Genomic DNA, 19,417 nt, shown 5'->3' with positions numbered 1-19,417 from the left:
GCTGCTCTTATAACCCCGGATCTTTCGGCTCATTTAATGTATTGCCGAAGTGCCCTTTTACAGGTCGGTGGGACCTTTTTGGAAATAGGTCCGGAAAAGAGGACCAACATTTCTCGTTTCACATATCTTGAGAGTGTTTCACGCCAATTTTCATGAAGTTTGGTGTGTTGAAATTTGTTTAAATCGATTTATAATTCCGGATCTCTTGGCTCATTTAATGTATTGCTGAGTCGCCCTTTTGGAGCTCGCTGGGCCCTTTTTGAAAGAGGGTCCGGGAACACTCGTGACGATTAGTGCCTTAAATGGTAGGCGATAAGGCAACACTGCATGAGGCCCCTCAACAATAACATAACCTTACTTTTTCATGTTGCTACTTGCTCTCGCTCTGTGCATTTGTCCATGAAAGAAATAGACTATTTCTATTTCTGTTTTCTATTCTATTCTATTTCTTTCATGATTTGTCCCAGAGGCAAGAGAAATGGGAATAGTCGACAACATTGTAAAGCTCAGCGCTGCTGGAGTAGTGGCAAAAGTTGTTACTACAAACAGCTGTTTCCCTCCCCAACCCCCTCCAACCGTGAGGTCCATCAGAATTTGACATTTCTCCAGAAAAATAATCCTGGTAAACTAAGTGTGCCACAAAAATTCCGTGATATCCTCCAAATTATTTGTTTTTTTCCTTTATTTCAAAGAATCCAGTTAGTTCCTGTCTTAGTTATCAGTAAGAGCTACGTGTAATTCGTTCTGTCCTTTATCATTATGATAATCTGAATGTTCAACAGTGATAAGAAGTCAACATATTTCAGGTATGTTCAGGCAAATATTTTTGAAATTGATGATTATTCCTTGCATCTACTCTGTCTACCAGTTAATCAATGATGATTGTGAGAATGACCTTAATTTTCATTCCAGACCATGAAGCGCTTGAAAGCGGGTTACAGACGTACTTGTCCTGAAATTGTATCTTGTATTGATTTTTCCACAATACGACAGCATGACAGTTTTTCATGACAGCAGTCTCCCTGAAAATATTAAATTTCCACTATTGCTATTTTTATTTTTGGTGTATTGTCAAGATAATCATCTTGGATGTAATCATTCCCTGTGCATCCGGACCACCAACACCTGTTGACGTTGCTGAACCAATGGTGGAGTTAGTTTCAAGAAATCATAGCCCTGTATTTAATATGTGAGGTTTGTAGGCTCAGCGCATAGGATTCAAAGCATTAACTTTTATAAATTAGGTTTTGCGTAAATGATTTAAGAAGCCTATGAATTTAAACGTTCATCATCCATTGCAAAGTTTGAGTCCAAGGGTTTTTCTCTTTACCCACATGAATCAATACAATCTTGGCTACTTTCATCTCCAACTTGACCCTAGCAATGCTGATGGAATGGGCCTGCTATGTTTTGTTCGTTCAAGATGGTTGGTGATTGCAGTTGCAACTACTGAGAGGTGTTGTTAGCTAAATTTGCACTTGTTTACACTCTGTTTTTAGGGACCCCAACATAGCTGTCCAATAGGGATCAAGGATTGACCACGCTTACGATTGACCTACGGTCGATCCTCCTCGGCTGTTTGAAAATTGCATCACGATTACTTGCAAGCAGAATGTAAACAAGTGTCAATTTAGCTAACGACACCTCTACTGTCTTGTTTCTTTGCAATCTGTCCCATCAGTGGGTCGAAAGAAAGCCCTATCAATGATGATGGTATTAAATTACGTATTTCAGCTGGTTGTATTGCAAATCTCCTGTCACAATTTTCCCACTTTTTTGCCCAAAATTCAGTGTAACTTCTCTTTGTTCTTTCAACAATTTTACCTTAAAGTTATGTACAATCATCTCAAGCAGTATTTTCTTGAGATAACAAAATCCAAGAAGAAATTTTCAAACACTGCAACCGAGAACTAAGGTTTGGTATGTTTGCCATTGCCTTATCACTCCCTGGTTTCCTGTAGCAAACCATCTATAGCATTTAACAGGAACATTCTTTCATGCCTTTGAAGCAAGGAGAAAAGGCAGGGAAATGGTCCTCTTTGTTTTGCTTTGAATTGTGAAACGTCAAATATTCTAAGTGAACAAAAATCTTCTTCCAGGGAATATAGTAGAACAGATTTTACCCTTCCATGCCGAACCAGTGGTTCTTATCAGGAGGAAGAGGACAAAAAAGCAGGTCTTGTTGTGGGTAGGAACGTAAATCTATTTTATTCCGCCTGAACTGGACTCCAAACTTTGGCTAGTAGTGAAATTACTACTTACCCAAAGAAAGTGTTGTTTGCTTCTAGATCTATGACAATTAATGTTTTCTGATCCTTTGTTTCAGTCATCTGTCAGAATAATGCCGTGAAAAGGATTCGCAAGAAGAGATGGATCTCCTTCTTGGGTTACTCATTGAGCCCAAATTTCAGTTATATCCGAAGCGTTTCTGTAAATATCATGTACCCTAATTTAATTTAACCTGTCATGTGGAAAGTTGCAATCAAAGTTCAAATTTACTGTAGCCCTTGAATCCACCAAGAGCCTCCATGATTATCTGCTCTAGTGCGATAGCTTTGGGAGACAATTTCGCTTTAATGAATGTCAACGCACCAGTATCTGTCGAAAAAATTGTTCAGAATGACGGAGGAGTGTTCGAATTTACAGAAGATGGCCAGCATCATCCGTTTCTGAATGGTGTCATTGACTCTCCGACAGGAGGAGCTAAGAAATCTTTGTCTCAGCAGACTTGTGGTGAAGCGGCCGACGATTCTAACGAAAATAGTCCGAGGTCCACCTCCATTGAAAATGGATCGTTATGTAAGCTTACCAAAGACAACCCAATTTCCATACCAAAAAACTTGGAACTGGGGAGAAGTGTCTGTTCGTTCTCCGAGGAGACTGGAGAAATGCTAACCATTTCGACCGAGCAGAATGGTGTGGATGAGTGTATGAAAAGTGACACAGAATGCTTAGAAAAAAAGCTAGACTCAAATGTTCCATATGCAGATCTCAACAGTGTGAACTACAAGAATTCCATCAACTTACCTGCTTTAATTGACACAACGTCAAGTTTGAGCAGTACTTTAACGAGAATGGTCTCAGAAACCGTGAATAGTGCAGTATGCGAATCACCTGGTGTCCATAAAATTCCAATGTTGAATAATTCTGATGCTCTAATAGAAGCAACTGCCCAGTCATCTGAGAATGTCAAAACTGCTCTTACTCTAAATAATTTCAATAATAGTATTAATGACTTGGTATTAGAGAGTCACAATCCTAAAGAATATATGGATGTCACAGATGAACTGAACTTATTACTGAGGCATTCTGAAGGGGATGTAATGCTTAATGAGCAAAAGAATGCATCAAGCTCAGAAGGTGAAGGAGAGAACAGCACAGGAAGTAATAGAGCGGACGAAATCGACCTGAATAATGCTCAAGCAGAAAATTCAGTATTAAATTTATCACCAGTTAAAAATTCTGAAGGTTTAAGAAGAACCCTTGAGGATCTGTCAGAATTAGATCAGGACCCCCAGAAACAGCAAACAGTCGGTGAGCCACACGACGAAATAAATTCCATGAATATTCAAGACTATGCAAATTTGAAGGTCGAATGCAGCCACTATAAATCAGAAAACGAACAGTAAGCATTTAAATTTTCTTTATCTTAATCCTGTACTAACCATCTAGAATATATGTTTTTACCCCTTGTAGGTTCTAAGATATCATTTTTATGATGGAAAAAAAAATTACGGTACGGATGCACTGTTGAATGCTGTACTTTAAAAAAAAAAAATTAAAGTAGAAAATAAAGTACGCAACACTAAATGACACGAGTCATTTTTTTTATGAAAAAATGTCTCACTTTCCATTCACATTATAATAGCCCACAATTTTTTTCTTCTTGTGTTTTTACTTACAAGTTTTTTCTTTTTTTCAGACTTCAGCATCGGTTATCAATTTTAGAATCCGAATTGAATTCATTCAAAGCCCAACAGTCTCAACTCTTGTCAACAATTGAACAACAGGAGAAACAAATCAATCAGATCAATGAAAACGCCAAGCGACAGCAAGAAGTTGATGCTAAATCTTACGAAAAATTTAAACAGGAATTAGAAATGCAGAATGAAAAGGTGGGTTTGCTCTTTAGCACCTCACTTCGTCTTCATAATCCTGCTCTATTTTGAAACATAGAGATGAAAATTTTTCAACAGTCTATCATTAAAAAACCATCAACTGCTATCTCAATCAAAAAAGGGAAGAATATGAAAGTGTATTTTTTGTCTTGGAACTGAAAAATTATCCTCCTAAAAATTTCCTTCAATCAAAAATTGATGTTTTTTAACGATGAGTTAAAATGAAAACATCTTTTATATTCCCCTTCTCTTAAAAAAAAAAACGTAATACTTGCCTCCACTTATCCTATTCTCCTATTTTTACCAAAGAAAGATGGAAACTAAAATTGTAAGAACAAGCAGTGAAATAATTTCATCAGTAAGAAAACCATAAAATGGCCGGAAAATATTGGTCAACTAATTTCCCGTCCGCAGTCTGCAGTATCTTCTCTCAATGTACATCATAGGTATTCTACATAGGTTGTTACGGTCAGTTTCCAAGAATGGGCAGCCCGAAAAAAAGAAAGAAAAGAAAAAAAATCCAATTTGGCATGTTACTCACATCAGTAAGTAGTTCTTACTACTGCAGAACTTGATCAACCACCTTTCTCCTTCTTTTCAAAACAACTTGCGTTACATAATTTGTAGATAGCTTCAAAGGGAAAAGTCAAAAACATTAAATAACGTAGACCGTGTATCCTGTGTTACGGGAGGCGAGACAACTTTTAAAAATTCGCACGCCGATGAGTGTTTGCACCTACCCGCATCGATGAGTTCCTGTATCCGAATTGCGCACATCTGCGCTTGTGCAGTAGCGGCCCCGATGAATTTTTGTCTGACTGTGAGGCTTTTTTCTCGGTTTGTAATTGGTTTGGAAAAGTGAAACTTTGCAATTTGGTTGTAAAATTACATGCTCTCGAACTTTGATCCTAGAAATTTTGTCTGAAAATGGACTCAAAACGAGTTATTAGTGAAAGACCGAGTGGGCGAATGGATTATCCATGGCTTCTTTGCAGTCTCTTCGAGTGCTTGGGACACACCCTCTCTCTCCCTCCCCTCCCGCCCATGATGGTGTTCCGAGAAACTTGCCACGCTTGGCCTGCACAAAACCGAGCCGGATGCACGGTCTACGTGATTCAATGTCTTTGGGAAAAGTGAACCGTGGAGTCAATGGGCTTTCGGCCGTTTCAAAATATTTTTAAAGGCATCAGTTTCTGTTTTCCTTTTTGCAGCTGAAAAAAGAATGGGAAACAATGAAGCATGAAAAAGAGCTCAGCGTCATGAAGTACGCCAAGGGTGAAATGGATGTCATCAAGCTTCGAGAAAAAAGCGAAGCATTTCAAAAAAAGTTACTAGAGGTCACGAAAGAAAGAGATAATGCGCATGCAAACATGAAGCAGTTAATTTCCGACAAAGCGAAGTATTCGCAAATGTATGACAATAAGGTGAGTGAAACCGAATGTGTACGTAATGTGTCTAAGGAACGCAAAAAATTTCTGCACCCCCGATTTATATCTATTGTATCCAAACCCATAATTTTCAATGTTGCCACAGTCAGGGAATCCTGGAAAATGTCTGGGAATTTTAAAGTCAGTAAAAACTGGGAGGTGTCCAAGAAAAGAACAATGGTGTCAGAGGAGAAGTATTAAATCCCATTAATTTACTTTCTAGAGTGTGTCTGAAGTTTCGAACAACGAATTTTGAGCATTCTGGTTTGGAAGTGGCGATTTTCAACCGCCCCGCATAGTGCCAAAAATCAGGGAATCGTACAGAAATTTTTCAGAGGATTTTAGTTTTCTTTGTGACAATTCTGAATTTGTATTAAATGGATTTTCAGTTGTGTACCTGTTATATCAGTAAATGAAATATGTACCATTATTTTCTTCTTTTAGTGTTCAGAAGTTCGAGTAGCTCATAATGAGATAGAACAGCTGAAGTCTGACCTTAATTCTAATAATAACAAGTTAAAAAAGACACAGAACAAATTGAAAGAAGAGCAAGAGAGCCATAAGGTAAGAGATAAATGTTTTTCTTTCTCTCTCTCTAAAGTCAAGGAAGTCTTTAGGACACCATCTCACAGTGCTAAATTGTTATAAAGTACCTATTCTTAAAAAAAAAAAAAAAAATGAGTTGGTTTAAGTACCTAGATAGATCTGATTCAGATCCAGTAGATGGTCCTTTTTATTGGCGAAAATATTCATTGATTAGAGTGCCAGTGAGAAAAAGTCAAGGTGATTCGCCAAGCTTTCTGGCGTTGTCGAACTGGCATGCGATATATCGCATCAATTATGCCAAAATTCTCGGTTGATTTTGAATTTTTAGCCAGGAAAAGGCTGACAGCCCCTGCGCATATACCTAAAAAATCGTTCTAAATAAAAAAAGTAGCAAAATTCAGAGTTATGAAAGCAGAATTCTGTTTGAAAAAAAACCTTGCATTCGATACAGAAGTCGATTACTGCATCGAATGCAAGATTTTTGTTTCAAATGATATTTTGCTTTTATTTCTCTGAATTTTGCTAATATTTTGGTTTAGAATGATTCTTTAGGCTCATACACAGGGCTTACATCCTCTTGTTAGCTAAAAGTTCAAAATCTGCCGAGATTTTTTAACATGATCAATGAGATGTATCGCATGCCAGTTTACCACGTCAGAAACTTTGCTGAATCACCTTGAAGCAAAAAACGAGACGGTTAGTTGTCCTAAACTGTAGTTTCTCCTCATTGATGATGAACGTAGGAAAGCATGATTCTTGGTTGGCAAGTTCATGAACTTCTCACCATACCTCATTTGAACGTAGAAATAAAATCGTTCCTCATTCTCTCGTCGCTCCCATCTGTCCACTGTAATCTACGTAAAACAAGAAGATATTGTCCCTTCGAATCGACTGTATCTTGATCAGTGCCAGCATTTTTTTGTGTCCTTCTACAGACATTTTCTATTTTTATAAATTCATGTGTTATTCAGTGTTCAGTATGGAAATATTACAAAAAAAATTCTGTTCATCCCAGAATGTCATTTGCCATTTCCCTATGCACGTAAGTGTTTTTACGATGAAGTATTAAAAGTAATTGTTTTGTTTTTTTTTTCATGTAAGGCTGTTCACTTAATTGCACTGCAAAATTAAATGGAGAAACAGGTATCAGCCACAAATGCAGGTTTAATCCCTAAATAAGGCGTTTGTGGAGGAACTTAGGATTTGCCGGGGAATTTTTTTGACTGATGTAGCAAACCTTTGAATCCTGTTCTTTTTTTTTTCAGGAAACGCAGAGTAAGCTCGATGAAGTAACTAGTACAATTGAATCCGCAAAAAAAGAAGCAGAACAAGTGAAACTGGAAGCTGAAGCCAGCATAAAAAAATTTAAAGTTTCACAAGAAAATCGAGCCTTTGTCCTAGGTTTGTCAGTTTTCTATCTTTTAAAGCGTTTTTTCTTTCCTTTTTTTTCATTAAACACCGTAATTGCCAATGTGCGCTACGCATTTATTTACAATGACCTACCTGCTCATTTTTTCTAATGAATTTGAAAAATTTAAATAAAAATATCAAATATCACCAGGAATGTTCTTTCTTTTCCTCAACATGACGAGTAATTACTGTTTACCCTAAACAATTATCATATAATTCATTCATATAATTCATTCTCACATAAATGAATTTTTCGAATCGCAGTTTATTATTTTGAACTTTTATTATATTTTACGTACAATGTATTGTAGTTTTGTAGTTTTTTACTTACTGACAGTTAGTTGCCTTGGTTTTTTCTATCTTCTGATTTTCACATGGAAAACAGAAGTTACTGAATCAACATTCCGAGATTTTAAGAATCTAATGATAACGCTGGAATGTTGATATAAGCACTCTGGCTATTTAAGGAACATCACAGCAACTTTGAATTACCAACCAAAGAGTTCGTATCAACATTCCTGAGTGCATAAAAGCAGGTGCTAGGCACGGCTCACGTTCTAGTAGAGTTACTGCTCTCTTCTGTAACACCAGGGTGTCTATAAGTCCGGAAAGTCCGGAAATAGTACTGATTTTTCAAGGGCGGTCCGGAAGACCTGCAAAAGTGCGTAAATTCCGCAAGAAGGCCCGGAATTTTTCTCAGTTTTGGTCATTTTTGTCGCAATTTGAGCGAGAAATTTAAATTTTTCAAATTTTGTCAAATGAAGGTACCGAAAAAGTACTGAATTTTTCTGATGAGGAGGTACTGAATTTCTTGGGAATGTAGTGAAAAAGTACTGTATAAGTACTGATTTTTGGCCAGCCTGTTTTAGTAGACACCCTGGTGACACAGACAAACTCTTTCGATGTTGGGCTCAAAAGTTTGTGGTTTGAATGAGTCATTTCAAATTTTTCGCAATAACTCTGCATCAAGTGTGACTGACATATTATTTCATATGATTTAATCATGATATTTTTTTTAATTCCAGAACAACAATTGAAAGAAGAACAAGCAAAATTAATTCTATCGCGGGCAGAGAAGGAAGATTTGGACAAGAAAATTCAGACTTTATCAGCTAAGCTCCAACAAACAGAAACAGAAATTAAGAAGCTTACAGAAACTAATGAATGTCTTTCAGAGCAGGTAAAATTATCACCCTCCTTTCATTCAAGGTTGATTAAAAGGAGGTTGGTACATCCAGCCATATTGATGACGTACTAGTGGGACCTCGATCTGGCGTGCAGTTCAAACTACTTGTTTTGATATGCTACCTGTGGTTTCCAGAGCACCAGTCTACTATCTTTTTCTCGGAAACGGCTGAGAATTGAGCTTGGGACGAAAATTTTCACGGGATAATTGACCCCAAAGAATTCAATGAAAATATTTCAGCCCCCCGAAACCCCATTTTAGGGGATGTTAAGGGGGGTACCCGGTACCTCCCCCCCTCGTTTCTCGCATATTTCAAATAGGTAGGGTATTTGTTGATTTTGGATTCAAAGTTTATGGCCAAAAACAAGAATTTTTTGCTCTATATGCACTTTTCCCTTATTTCCCAATCATTTGGAATTGAGGGGAATTTTGGAACCCTTCTTGCGCAAATTTCAATTGGAATCTGTAAGTGTCAAAATTATCCGATTTTCAAAATCTTATAGTCTCCTAAGAGAGGAGAGCAATACTTCTTTATTGATGTGCCACATGACTCCTGTTAACCCAAAATTATGGGGACCACAACCCCCTGAAAATTTTGGGGCTTTGGAGAAAAGAAGCAATTTAAAATATTGTGATAATAATAATAAAACACATCCAAAAAATGTTTCAAATGAGTTCAATTAATTTATATTATCATATTCTGTTACAATAAATAATGTGTGCATAAGAAATTGTTATTAATAGCATCAGTCTGCAGATGTACCAGACGTCGCAATTCAAACTTAGTGCTACTCGAGATCCCACTAGTACGTCATCAACATGGCGCCGAAATGGGTGATTGTACCAACCTCCTTTCAATTAACCTTGCCTTCCATTCAACATTAGCTCATGGGTAGCACTGTGCACATGTATACCAGGTGCAAAATAATCATTTCCCCTTTTTTTCAAATTTTAAAGTCATTTCATTTTTGCTTCAACATCTTCAAGCTATTGGAGATGTAGCTTTATTGTCAGTTGTTAGCCTTTCATCTTTATTGCTGTGAGACACAATCAACCACCTTTGCATAAATGGACAGTGCCTAGCTAAGAGAAACCAAGTCCATTGCAGTGTTTTCAAAATCGTCTATCTTCTTCTTTGCCGGAAAGAAAACTAAATGGACGTATGATAATGAAACTTACAGGATTTGTTTTAATTAAAATTAACAATTTTTTGGTGGGAAAATTAAAACTGTTTGAACCTTGGAGCGTTTCCCAGAGAAAGGAAGTTTTGCACAAGTTTAAAAACAATGTAATAGTCTTGGTTTCTTTCTGCTAAATACTGTCACATGACTTGAATATGTTTTTGTTGACTTTGAAACCATAGAACAGGAATATTTGTCATACAACATAGCTAGAGAATTTGTCTATTTTTCATACTTGAATTAATCAACTTTTGGAGAAAGCTTAATCAAGACAGTTCTGATGTCATACATTTTTTGGTTGTACTACATTCTCTCAAAACTGTTAGTTAAATTTCTTTGTTTTTTTGTTTTGTTTACGAGAAAATCAGTCGTAAAGTCAGTCAAGTTTTGAAACTGATGAAGCGTCAATGGCAGTCACATGTAATTTTCACGAAACTGTAAATTAATCTTGTTCTTGTGTTTCACAGGTTTGTAGCATCGAAAAAGAGAAATTAGAATTAGAAGTTAAACTGAGCACAATGCAGCAATTGATGGACAAAGAGGTGCAAGAAAATGTAGAATTAGAATCGAAACTGTCAGAACTGCGGACTGTGAAGCAGGAACTAGAAGAGTAAGTTAATTTTTCTCTGGGATTTTACTTTTTCGCTCTTTCTTTACTTCTAATTATGTTTTTTTTCCAACATGTACGCCTCGCCAATCAAAGTAGATCAAGAAGCACAACTACCAACCACTGCTATCAGCAAACGATCCAATGAATCACTCGGAATTTTGTATCTCAAATGAAGTGAGCCATTTGCCACTGAAAATATTGAATGATTATTGCAGAAGTTTTCTCGACTTAGTTATTTGACTAAGTAAATTGGACAAAGTGAAGCAAAAGAAGTCATGTATACATCGCAACGTTTTAAAATCTCACCTCCTATTTTACTTTTTTAATATGGAACCAACCAACATTTTCACTTTAAATTTTGTGGAAAAAACCTTCTCATGGGCAAGAAAAATTGCGAAAATTTTCAAGTGGGGTTGTTGGTAAATTTTCCTTAAAAAAATTAAATTAGAAAATGAGATTTCGAAACACTGCAATACAGGTGTGATTGTTTAGCTTAACTCTATCAGATTTTTGTGTGAATAAGTTTTACTGAGATCTAAAGCTAGTTTGTATAAACTTTTATATTCCAGTAATGTGCCTAATCAATGGCTAAAGTTGAAAAGAATGTTTTCCAACTGCAATGCCAAAAAACCTCAAAATATGTTTGTTTTTGCTCAGGAAAACTATTCAAAGTTTTTCTTTGCGGTTTTGTGTGATTTTTTTAGATTGAATGAAGGTAATTCACTGAACATTTCGATACAAACTTTGAGTTCCACTCCAGGTTGTAAAATTGACTACAGTGCGCTTTTTCAACATTCAAGATGTTGAATTAAAGTGACTACATTTTCGTCGAAGCATGTTTGCAAATGAGATGGAAATATCCTCTTGCCTTTGCTCGTTCATGAATTGTAATGAAACTTTTCTAGAGAGAAGAAAAAAACAGCATCATTGGAAACGGAGGCAATAACATTGAGAACAAGCAATGAAGAATTGTTGATCGATATGGAAAGCTGCCGTAAAAGGGAGGCAGAAATGCTAGATTTCACAGAACGATTAACTGCTCAAAATGTCAAACTTCAATCTGATTTCTCTGCTCTCAAAGCCAAGGTAAGGAGTAAGTTCTTTACATCAGCCTGATTAATACAAATTTTTCTGACATTTTTAATTCTAATAAGGTCAGTAAAAAACTACCCTTGCTAATTATTTTATTAATTGCATCACTTTATATTTCTAAGAATCTACAAGAGATTCTACTTTGAGGGCCTGTACCTTTTTTTTCTTCTTTTTTAACTTGCCGCTTGGACTGATTTAGTGGGTGTGCCATACGTCATGCTAGTGTTATTCATTAGTTGCCTACGGTAATGGAGAGGCTGTAACTACTTAGTTTTATGATGTCAAACTGGTGGGTATTTACCGACAACAATCATCTTTGGGTCGTCGGAGCATCAATGAGTGAGGCGGTTGCTGATTCGACCAATCAGACAGATTCTCAATCTGCCACAATTGTATGAGCGGTGTGTTTGAGTCCAGTAGAGTAACGATTTTTCTTTCATTTCCCGCTTATCAGACAATGTCATTAATGGATTAATCAGTTTTCTGAAGTAATATTTTATTGTCCTTCCAAAGTTTCATCCTCTTATGAATTTTTGCATCAGATCAACCCCTGAGAAGATATCGGCCCAAAAAGAACTCGTTATGTATTCTCCCATAAGTTAAAACACATGTCAAACCGCTGCTGAGTTTCATCCCCTAGTGTGTCGTCACAGAAACGTAGTTCAGGCCTCTCCATTCCCATCGGCAGTTGTTCAACTTATCGATTTGCGATAAAAGCGATGTACCGCATAATTTATTTGCAATTGTTTAAATCAAAACAAACGAACGCAACTTCATGATCAAATTCTGCGTAAGTTGTGTTGATTAATCAAAATTTTGTCATTAACAAGTCATATATCAATGACTCATAAACATATACACGTTCAAAACCTATTGTTAGTAATTTAATATTGTATGTTTTAGAATGAAGAATTAGAAATAGAACAAAGTAAAGTCAATGAAATAAAAGCGGAATTAGAAGATGTAAAAAGTCAACGCTCAGAAGAAAGCAAAATCCTAAGTCATCAAATCGAAGAACACACTCAGCGGTATGAAGAAATATCAAAACAGCTCGCTGAACAAAAATCAGAAAATGTGGTACGTACTTTCAATTTTCCTAGTATCAAATATTCCTATTATATTTTTCGGTAATACCAAATAGGTTCTGGCTTACATTCAAGGTATATTTTAATAGAAATTGTAAATGGTGAAAAGCCAAAACGAGGCATCCAACAAACCTAAATTTGAAATTTCATGAATTTTTCCAAACGTCCTTAAAAAATCCTTCAACTTTTCTTGTTTTTACTTAAAGTGACAAACAGTCGTATATTTTGGCTTTGGTGCAATTTTTTCTGTACATTCCACGCCAGTGCTTACAGTACTCAATGGAGAGAAAATATTCCATCTGATGTTTTGTAGATTTCTGGTCCGATTTGATTTCCTGGCATTATTCGATTATTAAGGTTTTCTGAATACGATAGATGCTCTTTTGAAGTCATATCTTCAACTGCTGAAATTCGATTCCATTCATTCTGGATAGGAACAAATTTAAAAAAATTCTGTCGATCAGAGCATTATTCAGTCCTTCCATGCATCGCCCAATGTTTTTCTGGAACAAATTTCAAACTACCGAAATACGCAGGAAAACTTCAACTCAATTAAGGTGTGACGTATTTTTTCAACCAAAGAGAAGAAAAAATACGTCTTTTTTGGTTTGAATTTTTTGAAAACACCTAACCAAACCTGAACAACCTAACCTTTGTTTGTTTTATGAAGATTGTCCTTTGTGTAATTAAATGAGTGAGTAAATAAAAAACAAATTTGATTATGGGTACCAACAGGTACTTAGGCGCAAAAATGCAGCAACAATCAGAGAACTGACTCGGGAGCTTCAGCAGTTAAAAAAGCAGTTGACGGAACATAGTGATGGAGGGGGCAGCGGCAGCAACTCTCTGTGCCAAGACTCGAGGGCGTCCTCCTGCACCTCGCTCACAGACACATCTCAAGCATTGTCTTCTAACCCTGGCAGTATTCGAGTAAGTCTTCCTTTCTTTGACCCTTTCCAGAAGCTAATTTCTAATCCATTTTCTCAGTCTCTAACATCTTTCACCAGAATTGGAAGTCGTTAAAAGTTTAATTGCATTCACGTTGCTGCATTTCCTGTCAGGTTTAATTTTCTCATCAGAGAACTGGACTTCATTCAGGAACTGCAATGGAGATGTTGCATGTGTGAGGGAGTTGCGATTTGACCATTGATTCTTATGTAAAAGTTCGCGAGAAACACGATGGTGCCGCTGGTTTTCTCTGAAATCATCTCCCAAGCTCAAAAAAAGCTCTCAAAGTGAGGCCAAAATGGGGGGGATATCCCACCCTACCCTGAGAGTCCACCTCTACATCAAAACAAACTCTCCATGCAAAGATAGGGAGCAAATACATTAGCAGTGATGCTGTGTTTTCAGTTATGGAGTCCCCAAATAAAGTGGCAACCCTGCCAATGTATTTGCTCCCTATCTTTGCATGGAGAGTTTGTTTTGATGTAGAGGTGGACTCTCAGGGTAGGGTGGGATATCCCCTCCATTTTGGCCTCACTTTGAGAGCTTTTTTTGAGCTTGGGAGATAATTTCAGAGAAAACCAGTTGCACCATCGTGTTTCTCGCGAACTTATACATAAGAATCAATGGTCAAATCGCAAATCCCTCACACATGCAACATCTCCATTTCTGACTCATATGTAAAAACACGTTCGTACGTATGAAGCACTGCAGCCAAGAAATGCTCTTTTTTGTCGATTTTGATCTGACTTTATCTGATATTCTGAAAGATACACGAATAATGAAGATGTTTAAATGGGCTTTATTTGCTTTTACAGATGGAACCAGATAAGCAGACCCTCATCGAGCGGATTGTGGAATTGCAAAGGCGGAACGCCCAGTACTTAGAAAAGATTGAGTTCCTTGAGGAGCACAATAAGGAAATGACGGAGGAATTGAAAAAGAAGTCTAAAATAGTTCAAAATTTCATGCTTCGTGAACCTGTTGGTGCTTTGTCCTCCAACTCTATGGATACCAATAAGGTACTTGGTTTGGTTGAATATTCCTTTTATATTTACTCTTTGAATGGTGCTGATTTTTTTTGGTTTTGGTCCAACCGCAACTGATTTCAGTGAGTAAATTCCAGAAAATTTGTGAATAGGACCAGTAGACAGGGTACGAAATTTAGCATCTCAGTGCATGTTTCCTTTTTGAAATTTTACGTAGAATATGATGGACGAATTGAAATTTCTCAAATTGAATTCACAAGCAGAAAATAGCGTTTTTTGTGTTAGTTAATTCAAACTTCCCGCTCACAAAAAAACCAAAGTCTACTCAAGTCAGATCAAGTAGGAGACCAATTTCGGTTTATATTTCGATGCAAGAACTCTCCTGTATGTTGATTTTCTTTTTGTCAAGGTTAAAAATGTTGTGCGTCAGAAGAGGATGGAAATGTGTGTGAAGCTATGCTCCAGATATTTTTGTAACGTATAAATTGTCGTTTAATGGCCGATTCGACATAAGCCGATATTACAATTTTTTCAAGAGTGAGAAGTTTGACTTTACTATTTACAATGTAAACTATGGACGTTCATTTTCCGCTCAAAACTTAATTTTGGAAGTTTTCCATACGCTCAATGTATTTTGCATGAAATTTCGATAAGAAAAATGTGCTGTAACAGTGGCAATTCTCGTGAGTTGGTAACTTTGTTCTTCCTCTATTTAAATGAATGTAAAACAATTAGTTGAAATCGATTATTTTGATGGATTTAAAGGGGGAAAAACAGTGTTGTCAACTTGCAAAATCGCCACTGTGCTGTAATTTTTAACTTATAACCCTGTCAAGTAGTCCAATCAGCGACACTCAAAAATTATTATTGTGACTTCAGATTTATTTATTTATTTTTACGGCTATGTACCAGACCACAGATAGTCATGGCACGGATTATATCAATTACTCCAGTAATCATTTAATATGGAATTTATCAATACCAAAAGGCGTTAAAAATAATGTAACTGATAACATCACAATAGTTGCAACCAAACTCAGTAAATATTGAAGTTATGTGAGGGAAAAAAATTGTCCCTTTAACTGGATATTTTTTCTTTGAATTAAAGCAACGACTTTATTAAAATTAACTTTTTCTTTTCGGAATGCAGCTTTTTCTGATGCAATCTCTTTACTTAACAAAGGAGGTAAGATTATTTGTATGTAATTTATTTTACTGTATTTTCGTATCGGACTTTGAAGAACGAAGAATTCTTGCAACTTGTTGGGTCTTGATTGCGCTGTTTCAGTATTTCTTACTCACATTTTATTTATTTATAGGAGAATCATCACATGAATTTTCCAGAAATTTCTAATGATCTCTCTGAAGAAATTTCTATTATGGGGAAGGATGACAGTGCTCATATTTAAATTCAATTATTTCATACTGGGGTACTGTACCTGTTAAAAATAATCAACTTTTGCTATGTTTTATAAACACCAAAACTCTGAGAAATGAAAAATCTGAAATAAAGAGAACTGAAAATCAACTTGAAAGCACTGCATCGCTGTTTTAATTTGTATTTTGCTTTTTTAAACCGTTGTAAGATTAGGATTAGACTGAAGTTTCCGCATTAATTCCTAATTCCTTCCCTGAAGGGTTCTTCCATACAAAAATAAAATGTTCATATAAATACTGAAACAGCACAGAAGAGACGCATTTCTTCATGCAGAGTGACAAATTAGGCCGCCCTCCCTCTTTTTTTGAGTTTCATTTGCTACTCAAAATAAGGCGATGTAAGGGGAAAAAGAAGAAAATTTGACTTTTCACTTTTATGCATCCAGCAGATGCGCATCTCTCTTTTTGGCTACGAAGTTGTGCGTTGTTCTCTAATATGGGTTTTTTTTGTCTGATTTCGAAGACCAATAATTTGTCAGGTGTGAAACTTAGTTGCGTTAAAACGTACCTCTGTTAAAAATATTCAAATTTTTGTATAGAAAAGAAATAGCCGGAGAGTTCAAGTTTTCTTATTTTTCAGTTTTTCTGTTGTGCAAGGAACGCGCATTTTTTGGGACTTTAACTCTGAAGTGTGGAGAAACAGTTTGATTTCATGATGCCTGAAAGTGTCTTTGCCTAAAATTATGAATTCAGTGCAAATCTATCTTTTGAATTGCTGAATTGTTTTCACTTGGCATTTTTTCAATGCCAAGTAAAAATTGGCATATTTTAGCGGAAGTAAAATCACCACATTGATTATTTACAGTCGTGTCTCATTATTACATTTCTCAAAGTACTTTTTTTTTTCGGTAACAACGTTCATTTTTTCAAGTCGTGGCCAGTCGCGTTTTGGTATATCGCTCCTCAAAATAACATTATTCCGAAAACAACATTCTTCTTTTACCTCCCCTTGAAAAATGACATTATGAGATACGACAGTATTGAGAAACAATTTCATCGGCAGAAAGCAAACAAAATAACAGCTCAATTCAGAAAAAGACTGGAAATATACAAAGAAAAGAAATAATGGATGTATTAATCCAACCTTTGAAATAAAATATGACCAAAGAGATCAATCATAGGAAGACAAGGCGTTGATCGCTGTCATTGCAGAATCGAGACTAGAAACATTGTTATTGACTCACTCACAAGAAAGCGAGGCTCAAGAGCCTGGAACGTCTCAGTTTTCTTTTGTTTTTTGTTGCAGCCTTTCTCTGGTTTAAGGTGATTCGATGGACGCCATATTTTGTGTCAGAATGGCATGCAATATATCGCATTAATCGGTTCCATTTTTCAAGCTACTTGTCATTTTTTTTCAATTTTGAGATAGCAATTCTGTTGTCAGGAGACTCAAGCACCCACTTACCAATTTTAACAAAGAAATTCAACGTAATAAAGGCGTGGTTTTTTCAGAGAGAAAACCACGCCTTTATTACGTTGAATTTCTTCGTTAAAATTGGTAAGTGAGTGCTTTAGTCTCCTGACAACAGAACTGCGATCTCAAAATTGGAGAAAAATGACGAGTAGCTGAAAAAATGGAACCAATTGATGCGATATATCGCATGCCGTTCTGACACAAAATATGGCGTCCATCGAATCACCTCAAGTTAATTTTTAGTGGCAGCTCTTGTTTTGGCCACTTAATTTGCAGCTTATCTTTTTTTTTTTTACAGATGGCTTTGTCGAAAAAAGGGTACATGGCCTCGTTATATAGTTCCCAAATCAAAGATAAAAATATGACTTTGGAGACGAGCCTAGAAATTTGCCAAACTCTTCACTCTCTCCTTGAAGATACCATTTTGAAGAATATTACCTTAAAGGTACGTTTGCATGTTATGTTTTTTATCTTTTAGCTGTGCCTAAAGTCGAATCAGTGCGTATGAAAACACACCAACTCGGATAAATGAACATAATCAAGACACACACAATACTGCACAGTAGGTGAAGAAGTTAGTTTAAGAAAAAGATTTTTTAAAAATGGAGTAATGATTTTTTTACCACTCTCTCTTTAGTAACGCACCTGTAGCATAGCATAGGTCTGCACCCCTTGAAAAAAGTTATGTAATGCTCCGTTCAACTCCCCCCCTCTCAAATAGGTCAGTTGCACTGGTCATAGAATTGTGTTTTGATGCTTGATTCTTGTAGAGTAGTTAAAAATATAAAGATCTGTCTAAACCGCAACTTTCTACGTTCAATATTAACCGAGATTTTGCCCTTTGAAAAGTTGGGTTTTTGACGCCATCCACCGCGGTAGTGACACCCTTGGTTTCTTCCACCTTGCTTTAATCTGCGTTTTACGTTGAGTAACCAGTGCAAATGTGCGTCACACCGACTGATGAAAGCAAGGTAGTAGAAACTAAGGGTGTCACTACCGCGGTGGATTATGTCAAAAACCTGCCTTTTCAAAGGGCGATATCTGGGTTAATATTAAACATATAAAGTTGCTGTTTGGACAGATCTTAATATTTTCAGCTACTCTGCAAGAATCAACATAATTCTGTGACCAGTGCAACCGACTCATTTGCAGAGGTTTCCTGCGGTCTGGAAAACCTAAAAAGTCAGGAAATCCATGGATTCGAGAGAGCACAAACTCCTTCAGAGTGGCTTCTTGCCCTCTATGAAAAATGTTGTACCTGCACAGAAGATTCTCCATCATCATTATCACAGTCATATCTGACCACGGCTTAAAATGATTACCGAACTAAGGGAAAAAGTCTTGTCACTATCAATTCAAACCTATTATGCCATTTGATATTTTATCTTCCTCATCAACTGATATTTGAATGTTGCAGGAAAACATGGATACTTTGGGTGAGGAAATAGCCAGGCTTCGTAGTGAACAAACGAAAGAGGGGAAAAGTTAGTGGTGCTTATCAAGTTATTGATAACCACCCGATCAATATGGGTGCTAAAAAATTGTACATAGGACATAATTTATCATTGTTTGGTAAAAAATTATTGTTATTAGTTTTTATAATAAATTATTTTATTAACTTATTGTAAATCATTGATGCAAGTACGAAAGGTGTAAAAAGTGAAATACAAAAAGCAGTATTCTTTTTCTGATGGTATCTTTTTTCTCTTCTCTGAAACCTGAAAAACACTCCCTGAAGTCAAGTCCTGCTTATTCCTGTATGGTAGGGCTCATCAACTAAGAATTCACAAAGGAAAACTTGTAAGCTTCATTAGATTCCCTGGTTTAATTAATGCAACTCATCAGTCCAATCTGCTATCAAAGATCATTGAGCATTGAGTAAAAATATTGAGCATTCCTACGCTGTGTCTCCGCGGGACGTTTCATGGGATTTGTCCCAGGGAAAATCTCACTTGCGAAGTTGGGAAAAATATTGAG

At 36.3% G+C, this 19,417-nt stretch overlaps 1 protein-coding gene across 2 annotated transcripts; it reads left to right on the top strand.

Moving 5' to 3' along the window:
* The first annotated feature begins 555 nt into the window (after positions 1 to 555).
* Positions 556 to 19,126, top strand: Golgin104 (coiled-coil domain-containing protein 186). 2 transcript variants are annotated; one of them, XM_019049767.2, is made up of 15 exons: positions 556 to 806; positions 2,327 to 3,625; positions 3,923 to 4,115; positions 5,330 to 5,542; positions 5,990 to 6,109; positions 7,357 to 7,492; positions 8,527 to 8,681; positions 10,336 to 10,478; positions 11,384 to 11,564; positions 12,474 to 12,647; positions 13,391 to 13,585; positions 14,419 to 14,622; positions 15,740 to 15,775; positions 17,739 to 17,885; positions 18,858 to 19,126. In XM_019049767.2, exons 2-15 carry the CDS (start codon positions 2,529 to 2,531, stop codon positions 18,927 to 18,929), a joined length of 3,066 nt encoding a protein of 1,021 aa, XP_018905312.2. In that variant the 5' UTR covers positions 556 to 806; positions 2,327 to 2,528; the 3' UTR covers positions 18,930 to 19,126. The 2 variants fall into 2 exon arrangements, with proteins under 2 accessions (XP_018905312.2, XP_018905313.2); XM_019049768.2 differs by lacking the exon at positions 15,740 to 15,775 and having other exon boundaries at positions 557 to 806.
* The last annotated feature ends 291 nt before the right edge of the window (positions 19,127 to 19,417 follow it).

Source organism: Bemisia tabaci, chromosome 9, assembly GCF_918797505.1.
Source record: "Bemisia tabaci chromosome 9, PGI_BMITA_v3".
Lineage (NCBI taxonomy): Eukaryota > Metazoa > Arthropoda > Insecta > Hemiptera > Aleyrodidae > Bemisia > Bemisia tabaci.
This window is presented reverse-complemented; position numbering and strand designations above follow the sequence as displayed.